Source organism: Gadus macrocephalus, chromosome 12 (assembly GCF_031168955.1).
Source record: "Gadus macrocephalus chromosome 12, ASM3116895v1".
NCBI lineage: Eukaryota > Metazoa > Chordata > Actinopteri > Gadiformes > Gadidae > Gadus > Gadus macrocephalus.
In genome coordinates, this window is record NC_082393.1 from 15,806,368 (window position 1) to 15,830,632 (window position 24,265).

The window sequence follows — 24,265 nt, forward strand, 5'->3', positions numbered from 1 at the left end:
AGCCCATTCCCGCCACAGGAAAAAAAAAAAACACCACAAACTATCGCATAATTATGAGATTAAAAGTCATAATAACGAGATTTAAAGTCATAATTACGAGATTTAAAGTCATAATTACGAGATTTAAAGTCATAATTACGAGATTAAAAGTCATAATTACGAGATTTAAAGTCATAATTATGAGATTTAAAGTCATAATAACGAGATAAAAAAGTCATAATAATGAGATTTAAAGTCATAATTACGAGATTTTCGACGGTTAGCCTGCCCCCTGACCTCACTTCCTTCAAGTTCGAAATCGGCACGACAGAGCGGCACGCGCTACTAGGCTACCAGTCGGCGCCATAATTTCGGACCTGAGGCTGATGAACCTGCAAGTCATCACTTCTCTCGGTCATCCTCCTATTCGCAAGGCGAAACAGCAAGGTAACCGAATTTGTAGAGATGCTCTTTTAAGCCTATATTCAGTAATTCAGCGTCTTTTCATCTGGTTTATGTTTCCTTTGAAAAAGCACTCTGCTGCAGCTATGTTGCAGCTATGTTAGCTAGTTCTAGTATTAGCACCGTGTTAATTTTGTCAGCTATTTTAGATTTTGTCACATTTTAGTCATTGTTTTCCTTTGTAGTTTTAGTCTAGTTTTAGTCGACAAAAAGTCCTTAAATTGTAGTCAACTTTTAGTCATTACTTTTAGTCAAAATGTTTTCTCTTTTTAAACTAGTTCAAAGTGTTCGAAATCGTTCCCTATCACGGATATAGTGCACTATATAGGATGCTCGCCATTTTGTAGTGGTGTTCGAATTCTGAGTACATAAAAAGTAAATTGTTAAGCCTAATTTCTCTGATATAAAGGAAATTACAAAATAAGCCAACGGCAAGAATTAAATGACGTACAGGACGCGAACTCAGGTCGCCCGTATTGCAGGGCCTAAACCACTCAGCCAACTGCTGGTTCATAAAGTTGATGGAATGGAGTGGTCTTGAGAAAATATCCACGATAACAATATAGGCATATCTCAATTAATTTAATTACTTTATTTGCATCATTCAATCTTAAACCCTTAGTGAAAATATAGGCTGTTTGTACTTCATATATGTACATTTATGACAAAATCGTGAGGACTAGGCTTGTGACAGACACGCACATGTGGCGCTCGCGCGGTAATAGCTCATTGGCGCCACCTAGTGATCATTATGTGCAAATGCACAGCCTCTCATTCAAATGACTTAGGGGTCATTTGACCCCTCTTGTGGCGCTAGTAGTAAGTAAAAATGGCCCGGCGTGGGACGAATTTCGAATTATAAATATGTACAATGCATAATGTTAGCTCATCCATGTGCTCAATGCATCACAATGTAGTTGGCCTCTCACAGGATGGATGAGTTGTGCGAGTTCTTGAGGTCGCGGAATGTACCAGAAGAAAACATAAAGCAACTGGAAAACGATAAGGTAACTAGTCTGTTAATTGGGGAAAGATAGGCTAAATTGTGTGTTTATGCATTTTTTGATTTTTTTTTTAATTACTGCTTCTGTTTATGTTAAATTATATTTGTTTTGTGGCTGTGTGTGTGTGTTTTCCTCTTTTTTTAAGATCGATCCCAATGTCCTCCTGCTCATGAACGACGACCAGTTAACCGAGTATCTACCATCATATGGAGACCGACTGGCTGTCCTTGGATATTGCAGATTGAAGGGGAAGAATCCTGTTGCCCGCAAATCAAAACTTTTTGAGCGACTGAAAGCCAAGTTAGCAAAAAGTGACGATCGTGAACACTTGTCTGAGAAGTTACCATGTCAAAATGCTCAGAAGAAAGAGCGTAAAATTGAAATTGGCTGGTTGAATTTCCGTGACGGGAAATTCTTACAAATGAGGGCCAAAAAGGGGGGCGGGACCAGGAAAATCTCTGTGTCCAAGAATTGTTGTAAAGATCAGTTAATTGAACAGGCCAAAAACCTGTTTTTCCCTGGTCAGAAAAATGCAGAAGGAAATGTTCAAGATTTTGCGATTGAACTAACTGATTTTCAGGAGCGCCCGTTAGATCCCCTGACTACAGTTGGGGATCTTTATAAAGTAACAAAGCTGCCCATTTTACGCTTTTACTTAGCAACAACCAAGAGGGATGGTTGCAGTGAGAATCAGCTTGCAGCCTCACCCAACCCCCCTAGGCCTAGTTTACCACTAGCTGAAGGTCAGGAAACCGCAGATGTGGTATATGCTAGTAGCAGCAATGTCCTGTCTGATACAAACAGTGATCCTGAGCCCTTCGATTGCTCCACTGTTGAAATGACAGATTTGGCTAGTGTGAGCGAAGTTGATGCCGCCAATGCTGTCGATGACTTTGAGAATAGTGGCACAGTTACCTTTTTCCAAGGACACCTACATGATCTGGACTGGGTTAGCCTTGATGATACCTTACAAACGTCTCCTCGGGCATCAAGTTCATCTACTCCGACCCTAGATATTGCTCATGTGCCCATTGATCAGAGTGAAAGAACAAAGAGAATAATTGTTGTTCACCGTGGGCAGATCCTGAGAGAACTAATCACACATTTTTTGGACACGAGTGTCATGCGAGATGATGTTTTCATCCAAGTAATTCTTCCCAATGGAAGTTTGGAAATGGCAGTTGATGAAGGTGGCGTGTTAAGGGATGTGCTAACTGAATTTTGGCTGGACTTTTATGAGCAATGCACTTTAGGAAATGCTTTCAAGGTGCCTTTTCTACGCCATGATTTTGGTAAGCAGCAGTGGGAAAGCATTGGCAGAATAATAGCAATGGGTTGGCAAAAAGAGAAGTACCTGCCTATAAAAATAGCCCCAGTAATTTTGGAGAAAGTTGCCCTGGGAAGTGTGAAGAGTAGTCTTGTTGACTGCTTCCTGAAATATGTCACAGAGTCAGAGAGATTGGTGTTTGAATCCTGCCGTTCAGATTTTGAAAGTGTGGATCAGGAAGAATTGATTGAAGTAATGGATCTCCACAGCTGTCGAAGAATGCCAACCGCTGATAATATTGAACAGCTCTTGGAGGAGCTTGCCCACCAAAAGCTGGTTCAAGAACCCGCCTTTGTCCTAGAGCAGTGGAGCAAGGTGCTTGCACCCTTTAGGTCAGATTTGGAAGGCATTTCCGAAGCGTATGTAAATCTTCATCCAACACTGAGGAAGGTGATTAGGTCTATCTCTTACCCCACTACTATGAACGACCAGCAGAAGAACATAGGAAAGCATCTTAGCACTTACCTTAGAGAATCTGACACACAGCACCTGTCTCTATTCCTTCGGTTTTGCACTGGCTCTGATTTGTTTCTTGGTAAGACCATTACTTTGAGCTTCACGAATTTGCAAGGTATGCAGAGACGGCCCATCGCCCACACATGTGGATGCTACTTGGAGTTGCCAATTGATTATGACAATTACCCGGATTTCAGACACGAAATGAACAAAGTATTGGAGAGTGGTGTGTGGGCAATGGACATAGTTTAGTTGATTCAGCTGCCATCAGCAGCCTCCTCATGTCAAGATGATTTAATGCAATATGTAATATGTAAATATGAAATTATATAATGTACTGATGTATTAATGTAATGAGATTTAATGTACATATTTTGATATGTTGGATTATGTAAATATGTTATTATATGTACTGTTGTATTAATGAAATGTCTTGAATTCATCCCCACCAATACATAGTTTAGCAGATTCAGATGCCATCAACAGCCTCTTCATGTCGAGATTACTTAATTTTATGATTTTGAGATGCTGGATTATATGTAAATAGGAAATTATATAATGTAATGTGATTTAATGTAGAGACTTTGAGATGCTAGATTATATTTAATGTGTAAATATTTAATTATATAATGAACTATTGTATTAATGTAATGTATTAAAGTTATCACCACCAATACATCGTTTAGCCGTTTCAGCTGCCATCAGCAGCTTATATATATCCCCAGCAATACTTATGTTGTTTTCTAAAGCTGTTTTATGGGAAGATAATAAAATAATAAAAGTTCATTAAATTGTGGCTAACTGTTTAGTTATTTCCCAATAATCAATATTGACGCATGATTAATATATTAAGTATAATGTTTATATCAAATATATTTATTTTTGCAGTAGAAATGTCAACTTAATGTTAAAGACACTACAACGATTGGAGAAAAGGGGTTAAGACACACAGTATATTGTTAGGCTTGTATTGTTGCAGAACCAGTTAAAGCCTACTCTAGTTACAAATAGGTACAAGTTAAGTTTTGCTAAATGAGCTGCAGTAGGCCTAATGCTGAATTAGGCCTACTGCAGCTCATCTAGCACAAACAACTACCCCTGCTTTTAAGGCTGTAGCAATTCATTGTTAATTAGCTGTCTAAGTCTTACATACAGATCTACTGTCTTGTACACGTCGTTAGTTAATTCAAGGCCATGCTCAGACATAAGCCCCACACAAATGTGAAACACATCTTCATCACATGGGAAGTCTTTGTAAACACACTCCCCCAAGCAGGCCTCGATCTTCTCCAGACTTGGGCGATACAGGTAGTCCGTGGCCCCGTAGAGTTGAGGCACTGCATGGATGATGGATGGACGGCCATGAGGACTTCGTGAGTTGTGCACTCGACGCATCCTGTGCTCATTCCAGGTGAATGCGACCTCCTCCAGTTCTGCCTGATAAGACAAGGCTCAAAGTGAATACAAATGAAATGCAATGAATTGCATGAAAAAACGTTCCTACAGACAGAAAGCAATGTGTGGTTCTTGTATTTAACTTTTTTGGTAAAACCAAATCAATAGTATAGTGTAACAATAAAAATAAAATAATACAAATAAGAATAAGCCACAGACAAAAATAAAGCAGTGAATAGTGAAACTTACCTGAATTGTGGAAAGAAAACAGAACTGGACCAATGACTTGTCCAGGAAGGTGTCAGCGAAGTATCCATCCGATTTCAATTTATCGAAAAAGTCCATCCAAAACTGGGCGCACTGACTGCGTAATGTCAGCCACCATCTTTCAATGCGCTGGTTGCCAGTGCTTGGACCAAATGTGACATGTTCGATTTCAAGTTGACCCTCTGAAAAGTGCATGAATCTTTGCATTTCGGCCAAACGAACATTTTCTGTCCCTAAATCTACCCGTAATCGTTCAGGGCAACCTTGAGCTATTAGTACAGCATCCATGAAATAACCAGCAATCACGTTCGGATCATTATTAGTTTTGTATGCCTCCAGCCAGATGAGTCTCCTAGAAAAACCATCTATGCATCCACTTATACAGATCCCATACGGTTTAAGTTTGTCATAGCCGTCAATGTGCCAGACGTAATTGGGACCCCGGCTGTGATATACTCTCCGCCGTAGTCTATTTCTTGATCTCAGGTCAACTCCCTCACTGTCCAACAGCCGCAAGAGAACACGTACTGTTTCCCTGTCGGTAATAATGCCATTTATCCAACATTTTTGGTACATCCAACGGTAGCCATGACACTGCCCAGACGTTTGGAGTTGCGCTTCAATGAAAGCTGCCACCTCGGCCACATCTGTCTTGCCCTTCCTGCGCCACAATCTTTTCTCTCTCAGAATCCTTTCAAGTGTCCGCTTGCTCAGCACTACCCCATGCACCTCAGCCAATACTGCCAGAATTTCATCATTTGTATATCGTCTTTGGAAATATTGCTCAATGTGGTGATCCAACTCCATGACGTTACGACACTGATCTCTTAATGTAAACCATCTAGATGCAGCCTACTGTCATGACTTTATATCTCGTAATTATGACTTTAAATCTCATTATTATGACTTTTTTATCTCGTTATTATGACTTTAAATCTCATAATTATGACTTTAAATCTCGTAATTATGACTTTTAATCTCGTAATTATGACTTTAAATCTCGTAATTATGACTTTTAATCTCATAATTATGAGATAGTTTGTGGTGTTTTTTTTTTTTCCTGTGGCGGGAATGGGCTTCCATACTATCTAAGTAAAACAAGAGAAAACACCGTAAACAAAACTGGCAGTCCACCCTTACGATCACACACGTTAACTTTCAACTATCAGGTAATGTCCCACAAGACAGAACGACAATGTGGCCGGTTGGAAGCGGAAAAGGACGAGGGAAAAACCGGCTGCCCTCAGACGGCCGCCATCTTGGCTCCTTTGTAGTGGTTGGTTCCCGGCTGCAGCCAACCACAGGCCAGGGCTCGAAACTCGTCCACCAATCATCTCCGCGTCCTGGCACACTCGTTTATGCATGTCAGGAGAAAGAGAAAAAAGCACAGGGCACACAAACACACAGCAGAACGAACACAAGAAATGACCATAGTCATAACACCCCCACACCCAAGAATCAAACATACCCCTAAATGTTTGCTTCCTGATCTGAGGAACACCTAGACAAAGCGTCTGCTATTACATTTTCTGTACCCTTCTTGTGAAAAATTTGCAGATTAAAATCCTGCAGGAGAAGAGACCAGCGCATAAGCCGCTGGTTAGAATTGCGCATGTGTGCTAGAAATACTAATGGATTGTGATCTGTGTACACTTGGACAGGCTGCGAAGTAGATCCGAGATAAACCTCAAAATATTGCAAGGCAAGCAGGAGGGCGAGAGCTTCCTTCTCGATAGTGCTATAATGAAGCTGATGTTTATTAAACTTTCTTGAGAAGTAACAGACCGAGTGGTCAATAGCCTGATCGTCCTCCTGCAAGAGCACAGCACCTGCGCCACACGCACTGGCGTCAACCTCTAATTTAAACGATCGCGTAAAGAGGGGCGCGGCGAGGACAGGTGCGCTACACAGTAACGCCTTGGCAGACACGAAGGCAGCCTGGCAAGCGGGGGACCAAACGAACGTTTTCAAAGGACTTACGAGACCTGTGAGAGGAGCCACCACATCAGAAAAGTTTCGACAGAAACCACGATAATACCCACACATTCCAAGAAAACGGCGCAGCGCTTTCTTGGACTGTGGGACCGGAAAATCAATGATCGCCTGCACTTTTTCTGCCAACGGACGCACTTCCCCCTGACCTACCTGTTTACCCAAATAGGTAACAGTGGCCTTGCCAAATTCACATTTTGCGAGGTTTAATGTGAGGGAAGCCTCACGGAGACGGCTGAAAATGAGGGACAGTGTGTGGAGATGATCGGACCAGGTGGAGGAGTAGGCAACTACATCATCTATATAAGCTTCGCAATTCTTGACGCCAGATAACACGATATGCATTAAACGTTGGAAAGTAGCGGGAGCATTTCGCAGCCCGAATGGCATAACGGTATACTGTAGGAAAGTGTCGGGTGTGACGAAAGCTGATATTTCTGAGGCCCGTGGTGTTAAAGGAACTTGCCAGTAACCTTTTAACAGGTCCAGCTTTGTCACAAATTTGGCGGAGCCTACACGATCTATGCAATCCTCCATCCTGGGGAGCGGAAAAGAGTCGGGTTTAGTAACTGCATTTACTTTTCTATAATCGTTACAGAAACGAGGGGTGTTGTCGGGTTTTGGAACCAAAACACAGGGTGAGCTCCACGCACTAGCACTGGGAACAGCTAATCCATGCTCAACCAGATAACTCACCTCCTGCTGCATCATGGCCCTTTTAGTCGGGTTTACTCTATATGCGTGTTGCTTTATGGGTTTGTGGCCCTCCACGTCAATGTCATGATATAGGACAGACGTTTGACTGGGATGATCAGAGAAAAGCAACAGGTTATCCTCAATCAAATGTATGATATCCGCACGGGCTGAGGCAGACAGATGGGACAAAAAACCCTCCAAGGTACTCAGTATTTCTGAATTTCTCAAACGAGCGGTCGGCATCAAACCACTTTTCTCTGCCAACCCATCATCGGCAAGATTGTACTGAGGAGGCGCAACGGACACGGACATCACGGGCGCAACAGGCGATGCCGGGGAATCACTCACTCTGGAAAAGTAACGCTTAAGCATGTTAATATGGCATACTCTGGATTTTCTTTTCCGATCTGGAGTCTGAACAACATAGTCTGTCTCACTTATTTTTCTCTCCACAGTGTATGGACCTGAAAATCGAGACTGCAAACTGGATCCAGGTAACGGAAGCAGCACCAAAGCTTTTTCACCTGGTTGGAAAACACGGAGGACAGACTTTTTGTCATAGCGAAGTTTCATTTTAGTCTGACTTTGTGCCAAGTTATCGCGGGCTAACTGACACACATAGTTGAGACGCTCACGAAAAGAACTGACATAATCCAGCACGTTATGCTCAGTTTTTGGCGACTCTGATAGCCATTTTTCTTTGAGGAGCCGAAGGGGACCGCGCACAGTATGGCCGAAGACTAAATCACAAGGACTGAAACCTAAAGACTCCTGCGGAGTTTCACGCACGGCAAACAACAGAAGAGGGAGGCCCTCATCCCACTCTCTGTTGGACTCGAGGCAGTATTTGCGCATCATGGACTTTAATGTTTGGTGGAACCTCTCAAGTGCGCCTTGGGACTCTGGATGGTATGGGCTGGATGTAACATGTTTAACTTGTAGCTCTCTCATTACCTGTGAAAACAGTTTGGACATAAAATTTGTGCCCTGATCACTCTGTATAGTTTTTGGCAAACCAAAAGTTGTGAAGAATTTAGTGAAAGCTTTCACAACTGGCTTGGCTCTGATGGTGCGCAGTGGGATGGCCTCAGGGTACCGCGTTGCAGCGCACATCACCGTCAAAATGTATTGATGTCCGGATTTCGTTTTTGGTAACGGACCCACACAATCCACCAACACTCGTTCAAACGGCTCCCCAAGCACCGGGATTGGGTGCAGGGGGGCCGGAGGAACCGGTTGATTGGGCTTTCCCACAACTTGACATGTGTGACAGGTGCGGCAATACTTCACTATGTCGGTTTTTAACCCGGGCCAAAAGAAATTGCGCAACACACAATGGTACGTCTTCTTAACACCAAGGTGGCCAGCTAAGCTGGAGTCATGTGCGAGACTCAACATTTGCGCTCGATAGTCTGTTGGCACAACCACCTGATTAACAACGCGTATCTCACTGGAGTCGGGACTCCACCGTCTCATCAAGACACCGTTGTCCAGAAAAAACACACAGGGTTTGCTGTCTTCCTCAGCGGCTACAACAGAGGACAGACACGAAGTTAGGGACGGATCATTTCTCTGAGCATCAATCAAAATCTCTCGGGTCACATTTAAACTCAGGTCCTTGTCAGCAGGAAAGAGATCAGACTCATTGACACAGTTTACCTTTTCACACTCAGTAGCGGAAAACACTGAAGAGGGCTCACCCTCATCTAATGTAAAGGATTCACCCACGTCCACATTTTCACTCAATTTACGAGCCTGTGCGCGCGTAACTGCGCACACTGGAAACAAGTTGGGCACCGACACAGCAGAAGATGCAGAGGCGGGGCAGCAAACAGACGCAACTGAAATGGGACCATTAATTACTTCGGGCAGAGGAAACACCTTTCCTCCGGCCAAATCGTTACCCAAGATAAACGAGATGCCATCAATCGGAAACCGTGGAAGCACGGCAACTTTCACATGTCCCGACACGAGCGGTGAATGTAAATGGATCATGTGAAGGGGGGCGTTAAGTGCACTCATTTTAATACCCCACACTAGCAGATCAGAAGAACACGAAGTGTCGTTTGAGAGTGGTAGGACACTAGCCAGCAGGAATGAATGATAGGCGGCTGTATCTCGGAGAATGGTTACCGGCACTTTATCCGATTCCTCGCCGGTTACCGAAACAAACCCGTGAGAAACGAACGGCTTGAAACGAGGGTCAACCTTCACGTGTACCTCTGGTTTAGGTAACAACTCTGTGGGTTTTAGAGGCGGGGATGCGGCGTTTATGAAACCCACACCTGCGGGAGGTTTAGGATGCCTGTATTGTCCTCTTTTCCTAAGAGCCGGACAAACAGCGATCAAATGGCCTGGCTCATGGCAATAAAAACACTCGCGGCTGCCACCCGCAGCTGGTGAGGTGCTTTTACGCATCAGCTTTGGCAATCTATTTCTACGCTCAGGCATATCTGAACCACGAGGTGCCGGCATAGAAAAAACGCTTTTGTGAGTTAGAATGAATTCATCAGCCAGCACAGCTGCTTTTGTCACCGATGACTCTTTTTGTTCATTCAAATAGACAACAATTCGTTCCGGCAAACACTTTTTAAATTCCTCGAGCAGAATGAGCTCTCTCAATTCCGCCACAGTGTTAACATTACACGCGTGGCACCATTTGTCAAACAAAACGCTCTTGTCACGCACAAACTCAACATATGTCTGGTTAGCAGTTTTCTCACTATTTCTAAATTTTTGTCTATAGGCTTCGGGGACCAGCTCGTAGGCCTGCAACACAGTCTTTTTCAAGACCTTATAATCCAGACTATCCTCAATAGACAGACTGGCACATACCTCTTGAGCTTTCCCCACCAGTTTACACTGGAGGAGAAGGGACCAGAACTCTTTGGGCCAACTCAGGGCGGCAGCTATCCGCTCGAAAGCGCTGAAATACGAGTCAACCTCAGACTCACGAAATGGAGGAACTAAAGCAATGTGCCTACTAATATCAAAAACAGGAGCAGAAACAGAGCTGCGGCCAACAGGTGACAACAGGGTGGAGGCCACATGGGCTCCTTTTTCAAGCTCGAGAGCCCTGACACGCAGATGCATGGCTTGCACCTCTAGCTGTCTATTTTTGGTCTCTACCTCCTTTATTTGGAGGGTTATGCGGAGATCCTCTGTGGTCATGGTACCCATGAGAGGATCCGTGACCGGCCCAAGCTCCACACCAGCAGCAAACATGCCCGCAGCTTCCGCCACTTTCACCTCTGCCATCGGTGCGTCACTCGCCGTGTCACCTGCAGCAGCATCAGCCGCTTTGGGTAGGACGCCCTGCTCCACCAACTCTGCACATATCAACTGTTTGAGCTCTGCTTTCCTGGCACTGTATTGCACCTGCACATTATAACAATTTGCCACAATCAAAAGATCTGCTTTTCTGCATTTCTCAAGTTTAGCAAAAGACGGACTGACCACAAACTCATCTAATGAAAACTCCATGATTCACGATTCCCCCACACACCAATAAAAAACTACTAACCAGAAAAAACTCACCGAAAATTCCCGGAAACGAGGCGCGACAAGAAGATGGACGAGCCCCCAATTCATGTTACGCCCCAGTCTAGGGGTGCCTAGGGCCTAACATGAATGAGCCCTTGTCTTCCTCAACTCCCAAGTAGCCACAACCCAAATCATCAGTGGTGTGAAGGAAAGATTTATTTATGCAAGGAAAATAAATCTATAGATATACAAGATAAACTTCAGGGCGGACCAAGGCCAAAATAACAAATAACACAAACCTATCTAGAAAGTAAGAAACTAGCTTTAAGAAAACAAACTACAAATCTTACCTCCCTATCTAAGTAAAACAAGAGAAAACACCGTAAACAAAACTGGCAGTCCACCCTTACGATCACACACGTTAACTTTCAACTATCAGGTAATGTCCCACAAGACAGAACGACAATGTGGCCGGTTGGAAGCGGAAAAGGACGAGGGAAAAACCGGCTGCCCTCAGACGGCCGCCATCTTGGCTCCTTTGTAGTGGTTGGTTCCCGGCTGCAGCCAACCACAGGCCAGGGCTCGAAACTCGTCCACCAATCATCTCCGCGTCCTGGCACACTCGTTTATGCATGTCAGGAGAAAGAGAAAAAAGCACAGGGCACACAAACACACAGCAGAACGAACACAAGAAATGACCATAGTCATAACAGCGAGCTAACCCCTCGGTCCCCGAACGCTAGCCTACATCGCTACATCTGACCTCTGTGAGGCTAAAAGCTAGACTGTCACCAAACAGTAGCTGCTAGTATCCATACTAGCTGCTAGTACCCACACTAGCTGCAAACCCCGGTGTCCAAGCTGACCTGTCACCAAACAGCGGCTGGGCATGAGCGGAAAGCGGAGACCATGCAGTCTGAGGTTGAACCTACCCTAACCGAGGGTTTGGGGAAGCCTCAGACAAAGTTCTGCGTGTGCGGGAACAAGATGTCGGGAGCGGAGAGCCACACCGCCTGCAATCGCTGCCTTGAGCTGGAACATGCCAAGGCTGCCCTTGCATTCCCGGCCACCTGCGAGCATTGCGCGTGGTTTTCGAATAAAACCCGCTGTAGAATGTTGGTGTATTTTAGTGTCGGAACAAAGAGCAGAGTAGGTTCACAGACCTACACACGACGCTAGTCGGAGAAGGACTGATAGCGGCCCACCCCCTCGACTCAGGGCCCCCAAGGGGGGGTGACCAAGGCAAAGGAGGAGGAACCTTGGGAGCCTATGGTCGCATGTACCCCAAACTGCCATTGTGTGGCCCAGATGGGGAATACATCTTCCCTGGTGGTTTACAGGAGTCGGGACACAGTGTTCTTTCAGACATCAACAGCTTTATAGGCGAGTACCCGGTCATCTGCAGTACTCCCCACGTGCCACGGAAGGGAAATCCATCTGCCCCACCTGACTATGCTAATCATGATGCGATCCAGATCCCACAGCAATTTCCCCCTGTTCAACACACTCTGTGTGTTTCACAACAATTTCCCCAATTCTTCCCTGTCACACCACATTCCTCCATCCCACAACAATTTCTGCATCCGAACCCCCCAATACAACAATTCTCCCAGGTGAGGCCTGGAGCAGTGGCTAAGAATGAATCACGCATTGGAGGATTTGATGACAACATACAACCACACTGCAGCGCGATGGGAGGCGCAGCCACACCACACATGAAGGCCACAGACGAGAAGAAGGAAATAGTCAGGGACCGAGAAAGATTCCCCCAGTCCGACAGGCAGAGAGAACCTCGACCATGCCACAACTGCGGACAAAATGGACACTGGCAAAGAGAATGTAAGGCCCCTCGAAAGATGCACCGGGACCGCTCAAACAAAATGAGGGAACGATGGAAGAAATTACAAGCGCAGAGTGCTGAAGAACTCAGCCGCATATGCGATTCAATGTCGGAAACCAACAATAACACAGACTTGGAATGACACTCGTTAGATTTGGCACGCAAACTGACTGATACGGGGTGAAGAGTAGGGAGTGTTTGTTATTTTCATTCCTTTATTTTCACGAGAGGTTAATCTTCGAAAGATGCTAGGACTTTTGTCACCTTTGTCGCCTGTCTAATTGAGAATTCATGTTGGTTCCTTCTTGACACAACTGCTCAGCTTTAGAACTTTTTGTTTGTTATGTTTTATTTTTGAACAAAGGTTTAATCATTCATTCATTCACACAAGGTTTATTGTAGAACTATGATGACTGATTACTGATTACTGATATAACCATTTTCGAATCAAGCGATTTATTTTTGTAATGTTTGAGGCTGTGACAATGCCTCCCCCATGACTGATACTGCACTTTTTCTTTGTTTCATGTTTCATCGTACCTGGGAGATCCAGGAGACACAGACACTTGTTGAGTCCTTGGGATGAGTCCTTGAACTGACCTGTGCCTGTGTTTGTCCTGACGCCCTACTACGAACTTTCATCCTCATCCCCCATCACACCTGCGGTGGCCATCAACTGGAAAAGAACTCTGTTGCAACTGCTACTCAAAACCAACTGAGTCATGCAGTATTGTCTGTGATGTTGTTGTGCCAAGCAGAGGGAGGTGTCTGGACAGTTGACTTTCTTGATTCTTTACATTTTTTATGTTTTGATTTAATCATGAGTAACCTAATGAGTTTGTTATTTTCTTTATTATAGTGGCCTACACCTGGTTTACTTGTGTATGATTTGAATTTACTTGTCTATTGCCTTTTATGCTTTCTTTCATTGATTTTGTTAATTATTAATGGGTCACCAGAAAATACACTGAATTCTCTTTTTGTGGGTGATCTTTAAACTATGTTTAGTATGATCAAGAGGGAGGAATGTAGAATGTTGGTGTATTTTAGTGTCTCTCTTATTGTTCACATTTCTAGTCTAGGAACAGGCCAGGGCCTCTCATACTGATACAAGGTGTTATCCCCAACATTCTGCCATTGTTATGTCTCAACAAGGTTGAACCAACCTGGTCCTCCGGGACATAGCCAGGGCCAAATACCTTATCAAGGCTGAGAGTGCGTCTGTTCACGTGTTATTAATCTATCCCCTTTTTGTATTATACTCGCCCCAACCCTTTGGTTCGACGAGTAGAGGGTTTCGACAGCCAAGGAACAAGTCATCGACCACCGGGTCCACTATAGATTATTCAACCTAAGTCTGTATCTCGCTGTATTCCTGGAATAAACCATCTATTCAACCCTCTGATCCAACCTGTCAAGCTGCTTTGATTTCGACTTCAAGAATTACTACTACGACTGAAAATACACAACGCAGAGTCTGTCCGAACAGTTTAGAAATAAGCTGAAATCTAACACCGCAAACGCCGGCTAAATAAGCAGGCGAAGTTCTTCGCAGAGGGGCTCGCCGCCCCTCTGGGCACCAGCTGGGGATCGGAGGTGGACCTCACCGAAGCTCAACCCGACGCTATCGAGGCTAGCCTGCTGGTAGGGCCTGACGAAGCCCAGGGCGGTTTCTCCGAGTCGGTGGGGGGGGGGATCTATCAACCTCGGCTCTGACAAGGACGAGGACAATGATTCCTTTTCCCCCCGCACCGCGTCGCCTATGGTGGTAGGCGGCGCATGCACCGGCTCCCTGAACCCGGCCTTCAGCATGGACCTCCACAAGGCCTGCAAGAGGGCGGCCGCGAGACTTAACATCGAGTGGCCTGAGCCCCCGCCGGAGACCGCCACATCTCGCTACGAGGGCAAGCGACTCCCAAAGGTGAAGGCCTCAACCAGCCTGCTACTTCCGGCCTTTCCCGAGTGCCTGGATGAAGCGACCCGGTCTTGGAGCAATCCTCTCTCAGTCAAGATCCCTGTCCAGGGTGGATCAGGGTTGGATTGGGCCGGTATGGAGGAAAAGGGGTTCTCCCACCTGCCTCCGGTTGAACCACTGCTGGCGACGCACCTCCACCCCACACAGAAGTCCGCCATGAATTCGGCGAGCCCTACACTGCCGTCCAGAGCCGACTCCTTTCAGTCGTCGATGACCGAGAAGGGCTACAAGGCGATGGCCACGACGGTGAGGGCGCTGAACGCATCGTCGCTGCTGCTGGCCTACCAGGCGGAGCTGGAGGTCGACATGTCATCGTCACCCACCCAAGCCCTGTGGGATGAACTGTGCGTTGTGAAGGACCTGTGCCTGCGCCTTCACAGGAGTGCTGTCCAAGCGTCCGGAAGGGCCATGGCGCTGATGGTCGCGCAGAAGAGAGCGAGGTGGCTGAACCTGTCCAGTCTCTCTCTGAGGGAAAAAACCCAACTCCTCGACGTGCCCGTGGCCCGAAGGGACAGTTTGGCCTAGCGTATGACGTCATGCTAAAAAGAGGGAGGGTGAGGCGCTGCGACTGTGTCTTCCCAGAAGAGCGCCTTTCCCCGCCAACGCACCCGGCCAGGTGTTCACCCAGCCCCGCGCTCCTCCGCCGGCTTACCGCATCCAGAAGCGTCCCAACCCACGGGGCCGGCCGGGGCCAGAACAAGCTGCCGGAGCACAGTTGGTCATATTGGTTGGCGGAAATAGTTCAGTTGCTGTGCAGCCAGCCTTGGCCTCTGCCTTTACGCAGGGATCTCCTGACGCAAGCGCATGGGGAAATCTTCCATCCTCATCCGGAGCGCATGGCTCTGTGGGCCTGGCCCCATGGAATGTCATTACGACTATCCAGGGCGCCAGGGCTTCCTCTATGCGTTATGCATATGACGGGAAATGGCGTGCTTTGAGGATTGGTGTGCGAAAGCTGGGGAAATAGCTTTCCAGAGTCCCGTGCCTGTTATTCTGACATTTCTACAGGACTTGCTGGATACAGGCCGGCCCACCGTCGCCCACCCTTACAACAGGTAGAGCTTAAGACGCTCTCGTTTAAGGCTTTGTTGCTCACGTTGGCCCCGGCTAAACGCACGAGTGACCTCCATGCGCTGTCGGTTAGCCCGACGTGTATGCAGTTTTTGCGGGGGAACTCAAAGGTTCTATTAAAGCCGAATCCTGCGTTTGTTACCAAGGTATTCGACTCTGCGTTGTCATACCGCCCTATTGAGCTGTTGGCTTTCCATTCTCCTCCTTTCTCCTCCCAGGAGCATTAGCGGCTGAATGCGCTCTGCCCGGTGCGGGCTTTACGCGTCTATGTTGATAGGACGGCTGGATTCAGGAAATCGGAGCAGCTGTTGTGCTACGTCACACCTGGGGAAGCCTCTCTCAAAGCAGCGTTTATCACACTGGATCGTGGAGGCTATAGCCATGGCTTATAATAGCGTGGGTTTGGAACCCCCTATCGGCCTGCGCGCACATTCGACTTGCGGCATGTCCGCATCCTGGGCACTGTTTCAGGGGGTCTAAGTTGAAGAGATATGTGCGGCTGCCAGCTGGGCGACGCCTCACACTTTCACTAGATTCTACAGGTTGGATGTTATTGCGTCTAATCTGTCTCACACAGTCTTGAGCGTTGGATCAGTGAACATGCCTGTTTGATGGGTTTGCGCTGGTACTTCTTTGGCAATACGGGAGTTACTATATCCCATAGTGAGATACCGAGCGAATATTGAAAGAAAACTTAAGGTTAAGAAATTAACCAAGGTTTTCTGATATATGAGTGAGGTATCTCACCAGACCACCCTCTTGCCCGGAGCGAGGAAGAGGTGTTTTGCCTATAGACTGAAGAGATGACGTGACGACGGGACTTATGTAGTAGGAGAGAGTTCCTCCTCTGCAGGCAGACGTCACGTCTGTTGGCCAGTCACGACTGGAGTAGTGTAAAATTGCTTCTGGGGGACAGTGCGAGGGGCGTGTCCCATAGTGAGATACCTCACTCATATATCAGAAAACCTTGGTTAATTTCTTAACCTTAAGTTTTCATAGGAATGAATGGGCGCCATTTTCGAATCCGCTGTCCATTCTATAATATGTCTAGGGTTGGCAGTCAACGTTTCCGGTTGCCGTGGTGCAGACGCGAGTCAGGCAAGACGACTTCAGCAAGGGACCGCGAGCTGCAGCGTACATATGGGGTAGTGGGAGAAATGAAATGTGAGGGAGAAGATCTGTATAATTTTTCGGAAAGTCCCTAGGGCTGGGCGATTAATCGAATTTTAATCACGATTTCAATTTTAGCATCAAACGATCACAAAATTAACTTTTTTTTTAAATGTTTTATAGAAAGGGCAAAACAGCTGGACACATCTGTATTTCATTTTAGATTGAGCATTTTCTTTTTGACCATTTTGTGATTTTTTTAAGGCGAAATTTCAAAGTTCTCAATTACAACATTTTTTTCGGGAGAGACATGCTGAAATTACAACGTGTTTTCAAGCTAAAAAATTATCGTTTGAATAATCGTGATTTCAATATTGACCAAAATAATCGTGATTATGTTTTTTCCCATAATCGAGCAGCCCTAGTCTAGAACTGTGGGTGTAGAAGAATTATACTATAGTCCTTTGTATAATAGTTATTCCACAGTCATTTCCATTTCCTATGGAACAAGCGTCAAAGATATCCCAATTTTAACAAACTCAAAGTTCAAATATCATCTCTTCGGACGGCACTTGTTCTGACCTCTAGGCGTCACATTGAGCCTGAAGTAGTAGCCGCAAAATCTGAAACAGGCAAAAGAATACAAAACTAAAACTAAAAATGGAGGTGAAATTGATTGTTTCGGTGTAATTTAACGAGGAGACCTAAGGGTCCAGATGACTTCAGAACTCGGGTTCAAGCCGAGAATCTTTGAGCTCTGGCATGAGCGGGGCCCTCACCTGTCAAATGGTGCTGTGGAGCCACACACTCGGGTGTCCTGCGCAGGCTCAGGGCTGCCTTGGGCCCAGCACTGCAGGCCGCCAGTCACCCAGCACCGGGCCACCGCGTGGATCCCCTACCGCCCGGCCCGCTGTGGTCCACACACTCAGAGCCGGCCCTAGGCATAGGCAGTATAGGCAAATGCTAGGGGCGCCGTCATCCGCGGGGGGCGCCGAAAACGGGGGGAGAAAAAATAAATACATATATATATATATATATATATATATAAATACTACTTTTTTTTTTTACCAGTGCCATTACTACTATTATTTCGAAATATTATTTAAGCCCACAGCAACATAAAGTCATAGCAAAGACCAGAAGCGTCGCTAGCAATTGAAAACATCCGGGGCTGTAGCCCAGAAGTTAGAGTCCTTTTAAAACGGGGGTTTGGGGGTTTCTCCCCCGAGGAAATTTGAAAATCGGGCTGATGAACATGCAATTGTCACGTAGTTTGAGAAGTAAAGGTAAGACAAATCGTCATGGCTGACTCACGTCGGGGCAGACCTACTGAATAGGTTAATGTTTACGTTAAGGATAGGAAAGTGCACCACATACAGCAGCCAAAATGAATTAGAAAAGCCTGTAGCCAAATAAACACTCATGCGCCTAGATGTCAAGTGGACATCTAGGCGCATCAAGTGGCCTTGAATTCATTGCGGGTCTCCTGAATCTGTGCAAACTAGAGCAGCACTAAACAGCAATATCGACATGATGGGCTTTGCATAGAGAATCAAATTTGCAACATTTTGCAAAGTTAATGATTCTAAATTTGCCCATTAATGTACAAGTCAGAATTTTGCGATTTTCACTGGCTACAATATTGCATCTGTCAGTTGTCAAATTTGCTGAACAAAATGTTAAACTTCAATAATTGTTCATAGTCAATTTATATAGTGCATTTATTTAAGCTCTCAACAGCATAACCATACAGCTTCGCCAAATCGGCGGGAAAACACGGCACACGCAAAGTACATCCATGGAATCAGCCGTTCAAAACCAGTCTGCATGAATCGTATGACAACTGGATGGCAGTGGATGCGGACAAGGAATACACCGCAGGGGTGAACATGAGAGCCCCAGCTCGCCGCATAGTAGCCTGGGGTGCTTTAAGCGTGGAACAAGCTGGATACGGAGTGGGTGAAAAACTATGTGTGTATGTGTGTGTGTGTGTGTGTGTGTGTGTGTGTGTGTGTGTGTGTGTGTGTGTGTGTGTGTGTGTGTGTGTGTGTGTGTGTGTGTGTGTGTGTGTTTGTGTGTCACTCTGTTCGAGCCTGCATGAGAGTTCAATGTTGTCGTTAGCTGTTACGTCTTTCTGACCAATCGCAGTTCAAGGCCGACCTGGGCTGTACCACTTCGGGAGGGGGCGCTCAGTTACTCCCCTCTAGACAAAATCGAATTGGTTGCGACGTTCACCCGGCGCCCCCCGAAACGTTAACGGGCCACAGGGAATTCTCCCAACTCTCCCGATTACCACTCTGCGTGTGCGTGCGTGCGTGCCTGTGCGTGTGTGCAGGCGTTATTCAACTGCCTGGTAAACATGTAGGCCTACGCTAAATACTGGTTTAAATAATGCATTTGATAGTAGGCTATTTCCCATCGTTGCTGAGCAAGAGTTTTGTTCGAAAGTTCAGTGATAGAAAACAAATAATAGCCCGGGCTATTGACGTTTTACGGTACCACTGTCATGCACCTACCCGATGTCAAGTGGACCGGGTTGAATTCACTGCGGGTCTCTTATGAAGGTATTATTGTAGCAAAATTCTTTAGCACCTGTAACTGCAGAATTTTAATGCGTACACTAAAGTCACAGTAAATTTTATGTCGTATATATTTATTTTGCATGTGTACTCTAAAGTCACAAATGTGTAACAGTACATTTGTCGTCGTAAATATTTTTTATACCATTGTAAACACAAAATAGGTTCTACGAGTACGCAAATCTTTGTTACAGGTGCACAAATCCTTTTGCTACAATTATTGCAGCGCAGTTCGTGCAAAACACATTCGCACACCCGTGTTTCTTAATCTGAGAACATGCCCAAAAGGTGTGCATTCGTAAACCCAAATTTGAAACATCTGTGAAAAATTTCCTCACAAATAAAATGATAAAGAACGCTATTTTAATTCAGCATTTTAATGAGCGAGCACAAATCCATTTTACAACTGCTCGAATCTGCTCCTGCAAGTCTCAGCTGTGGGGTTTTTTGCAGGTTGTTTTGCACCACGCCTAGGTGGTAAATGTGTAGCAAAAGTATTCGTATCCGTAGATGCCAGAGCGTCCGTGAGCGGGACAAAGTAGTCCCGCCCATAATTTCCTACTCCAATGAAAATCGCCGGCAGGGATGCATTTCTCAAATTACACTGGGGGTGTGTTCGAAATGACTTACTAATTACTACTTACTACCTACTAAATACTTGGCGTACTACTCGAATCCTTAAATAATGATTGAGTAATACATTTTGAGTAATCGACGTTCGGAAGACCGTTCTTATGGTGCGTTCGAGTATTCTCTGCGAACCGACTCGGATCTCGGATCTGATGCCACGCCCACACTTCAAGCGTTTTATTATTTCGCTCGGTCGTTGGAGGAAAACATGGACGCCACCCGGAAAGCTGTTGTCGCGGTAGCATTGGCAGAGGACCAGGAGATCCAATATAAGTAGGCTATAGGCCATAGTCAAGTCAAGTCAAGTTTATTTATATAGCACATTTAAAACAACAGTAGTTGACCAAAGTGCTGTACAAAAATACAATATATTTGTGTATATAGGCAGAGATACGGACGCAGTAAGGTATTGCAGTAATACGAGTGATTGAAATTACCATTTAAACCACCAAAGTGGTCCAAGCACAATGAAAACAGTTCATACTTCAAGTCACAATGGGCGCAGCCATCTTGAATTCTGTCTCGGAATTTCGCTCGGTCACCACTGAGTTCAACCGAGATGGCGAGATCGCCGTCCGAGGAAAAGGGGCGTGTTTGTGCGTGTCGCTAGGCAACGTCCTCGGACCTCCGAGACGGATGGATATTAAAACGCACCATTACTTAACCACTTCAGATGACGTGAATCAAATGACGTGTCAATAACCTACCGGCCGGGCGCCGTTAATAAATATTATAAATAAATATATAAACGTCACATTTAACGTCACAGTACATCTTCAACCTTTGATTTGCGGTGATATGTTAAAAACAATTATTAAACAATTACATCGGTATGGCTGTGGGCTCTGCTGCTGCGGCTCCCCGTTTAGCGCCATTGCTTCCATTGTTCTTTTGAATAGACGCAGTGCATTCTGGGGCAGTTGAGCTAGCGATGCTTACACAAAATCTTTCCGGAAGTAGAAGACATTCGGATACTACTCGCTTACCTAAAACTCGCTTACTACGTTCTGCTTACTCAACCGTTTCAGAACTCATCCGCAAAGCCAAAACCACCACCTGTCAGCTCGATCCTCTTCCCACCTCCCTTGTCAAAGCATGTCTTCCGTCCATCTCCCCCATGATCACCAACATAATTAACTCCTCATAATTAACTCCTCCCTCACTACTGGTACTGTACCCCCCACTCTCAAGCTGGCTGCCATCACTCCCATCCTGAAAAAACCTGGTGCTGACCCAACTGACCTTAACCATTACCGGCCCATCTCCAATCTCCCTTTCATCTCCAAAACACTTGAAAGGGTGGTTGCCGCACAACTACAGTCCCACCTCGACACTAACAATCTCCACGAACCGTTCCAATCTGGCTTCCGTCCAAAACACAGCACTGAAACAGCCCTAGTCAAAATCACCAACGACCTCCTCCTTGCAGCCGACTCTGGTTTTCTCACCATTCTCATCCTCCTCGATCTCAGCGCAGCATTCGACACCATCTCCCACCCTCTGCTCCTGGACCGCCTGGCTGGCGTTGGGATCACTGGTGCTGAACTCTCCTGGTTTACATCCTACCTCACCGGCCGTCAACAATTTGTTCAACTAAGCAACCACAAGTCCGGGTGTTCAGGTGTCTCACTGGGTGTCCCCCAGGGGTCAGTCTTGGGTCCACTCCTCTTCACCACTTACCTCCTCCCGCTGGGCACACTCCTCCGTCACCATGGGGTCCATTTTCACTGCTACGCTGACGACACACAGGTCTACATCTCCACCAAACCCACCGCTGCCATCCCCCCCACTTCCCTCATCACGTGCCTGGAAGAGATCCGGAGCTGGTTGAGCAGGAACTTCCTGAAACTCAATGGAAACAAGACCGAGGCCCTGCTCATCGGATCCAAATCCACCCTCACTAAATCACAACACACCCCAGCTCCACTCATAATTATCGATGGATTCCCAGTACCCTTCTCCTCCAAAGTCAAGAGCCTCGGCGTCATCCTGGACAACACCCTCTCATTCGCACCCCATATTCACAACATCACCCGGACTGCATTCTTCGACCTCCGCAACATTGCCAGACTCCGCCCATCACTGACCCAATCCATCACTGAAATCCTAGTTCACTCATTTGTCACATCACGCATAGACTACTGCAACGCCCTCCTCACCGGACTCCCCACCAAACTCATCAACAGACTGCAGATCATTCAGAACTCAGCCGCCCGGATCATCACCCGCACCAAATCATCTGACCACATCACCCCTGTCCTCATTCAACTTCACTGGCTCCCAGTACACTACCGCATCCAATACAAAACCCTACTCCTCACCTACAAAGCTCTCCACAACCTAGCCCCCAGTTATCTCTGCGACCTCCTCCAAGAATACACTCCCTCCCGCTCCCTCCGCTCAACCTCTGCTGGACTACTATGTATCCCCACATCACGACTCACTTCAATGGGTGCCCGGTCATTCAGCTGTTCAGCACCCAGGCTCTGGAACTCCCTCCCCCCACACATAAAACAGTCAGACACCATTACAACCTTCAAGTCACAACTCAAAACTCACCTGTTCAAACTCGCACACAACGTCTAACTGATCACTGTTTTGATTGTTTTTTAGTTTTGTCCTGTTTTTGTTTTATTTATTTCTTATTGCTTATGTTTATTTATTTATTTATTTATCTTTTTCCACAATGTCTTGTTTTTTAAAAAATTGTATGATGACTATATGCTCTGTAAGGTGACCTTGGGTGTTTTGAAAGGCGCCTCTAAATTAAATGTATTATTATTATTATTATTCAATGTGACGTCATAGTTAGTAAGAGTAGGAAGCAAGTAGGTGGTTTCGAACACACCCTGGGACCCACCGCGTGCCAGCCATGGAGCTATAAAGATCGCAGCATACTCAGCGCGGGATACGTTTCTTTCTGGAGAAGTGAAGAGGGCGTCCTACTGAACGGAGGTGGGTATCCTACATTATGTTAAATGAAATGACTTAGTTCAAGGGAATTCTCCCCAAAGTATTGCATTAACATTTCTGAACTTATGTTATGGCGACCATTAAAATACATTGAAGGACATTTGCGGCATGTTAATGAAATACTTTGGGGGGAATTCACTTGAACTAAGTCATTTCATTTAACAAAATGTAGGATACCCACCTCCGTTCAGTAGGACGCCCTCTTCACTTCTCCAGAAAGAAACGTATCCCGCGCTGAGTATGCTTCGATCTTTATTGTTCCATGGCTGGCACGCAGTGGGTCCCAGTTTAATTTGAGAAATGCATCCCTGTCGGCGATTTTCATTGGATTAGGAAATTATGGGCGGGGCTATTTTGTCCCGCTCACGGACGCTCTGGCATCTACGGATACGAATGCTTTTGCTACACATTTACCACCTAGGCGTGGTGCAAAACAACCTGCAAAAAAACCCACAGCTGAGACTTGCAGGAGCAGATTCGAGCAGTTGTAAAATGGATTTGTGCTCGCTAATTAAAATGCTGAATTAACATAGCGTTCTTTATCATTTTATTTGTGAGGAAATTTTTCACAGATGTTTCAAATTTGGGTTTACGAATGCACACCTTTTGGGCATGTTCTCAGATTATGAAACACGGGTGTGCGAATGTGTTTTGCACCAACTGCGCTGCAATAATTGTAGCAAAAGGATTTGTGCACCTGTAACAAAGATTTGCGTACTCGTAGACCCTATTTTGTGTTTACAATGGTATAAAAAATATTTACGACTGCAAATGTACTGTTACACATTTGTGACTTTAGAGTAGCCTACACATGCAAAATAAATATATACGACTTCAAATTTATTGTGACTTTAGTGTACGCATTACAAATTCTGCAGTTACAGGTGCTAAAGACTTTTGCTACAATAATACCTTCATAGTCTCTCTTCTTATATCCATTTTTCCAAAGATATTTTGGTACTGTCCTTCTCAACACTCTCTGATCTCCCTAAAAGGCTAGCAGCACGAAACAGCAATATCGACGAG

The 24,265-nt window shown here is 45.7% G+C and overlaps 2 protein-coding genes across 2 annotated transcripts; one reads left to right on the forward strand and one right to left on the reverse strand.

Moving 5' to 3' along the window:
• LOC132468978 (uncharacterized) lies at nucleotides 1-4,019 on the forward strand. The gene is made up of 3 exons (XM_060066870.1): nucleotides 1-426; nucleotides 1,373-1,448; nucleotides 1,591-4,019. Exons 2-3 carry the CDS (start codon nucleotides 1,374-1,376, stop codon nucleotides 3,478-3,480), a joined length of 1,965 nt encoding a protein of 654 aa, XP_059922853.1. The 5' UTR covers nucleotides 1-426; nucleotide 1,373; the 3' UTR covers nucleotides 3,481-4,019.
• A 64-nt stretch (nucleotides 4,020-4,083) lies between these two features.
• On the reverse strand, nucleotides 4,084-5,966 carry LOC132469004 (uncharacterized). Its single transcript, XM_060066916.1, has 2 exons — nucleotides 4,873-5,966; nucleotides 4,084-4,665 (listed from the first exon to the last, which is right to left on the reverse strand). The coding sequence occupies exons 1-2, from the start codon at nucleotides 5,695-5,697 to the stop codon at nucleotides 4,333-4,335; spliced, it is 1,158 nt and encodes a 385-aa protein (XP_059922899.1). The 5' UTR covers nucleotides 5,698-5,966; the 3' UTR covers nucleotides 4,084-4,332.
• Nucleotides 5,967-24,265: the final 18,299 nt, after the last annotated feature.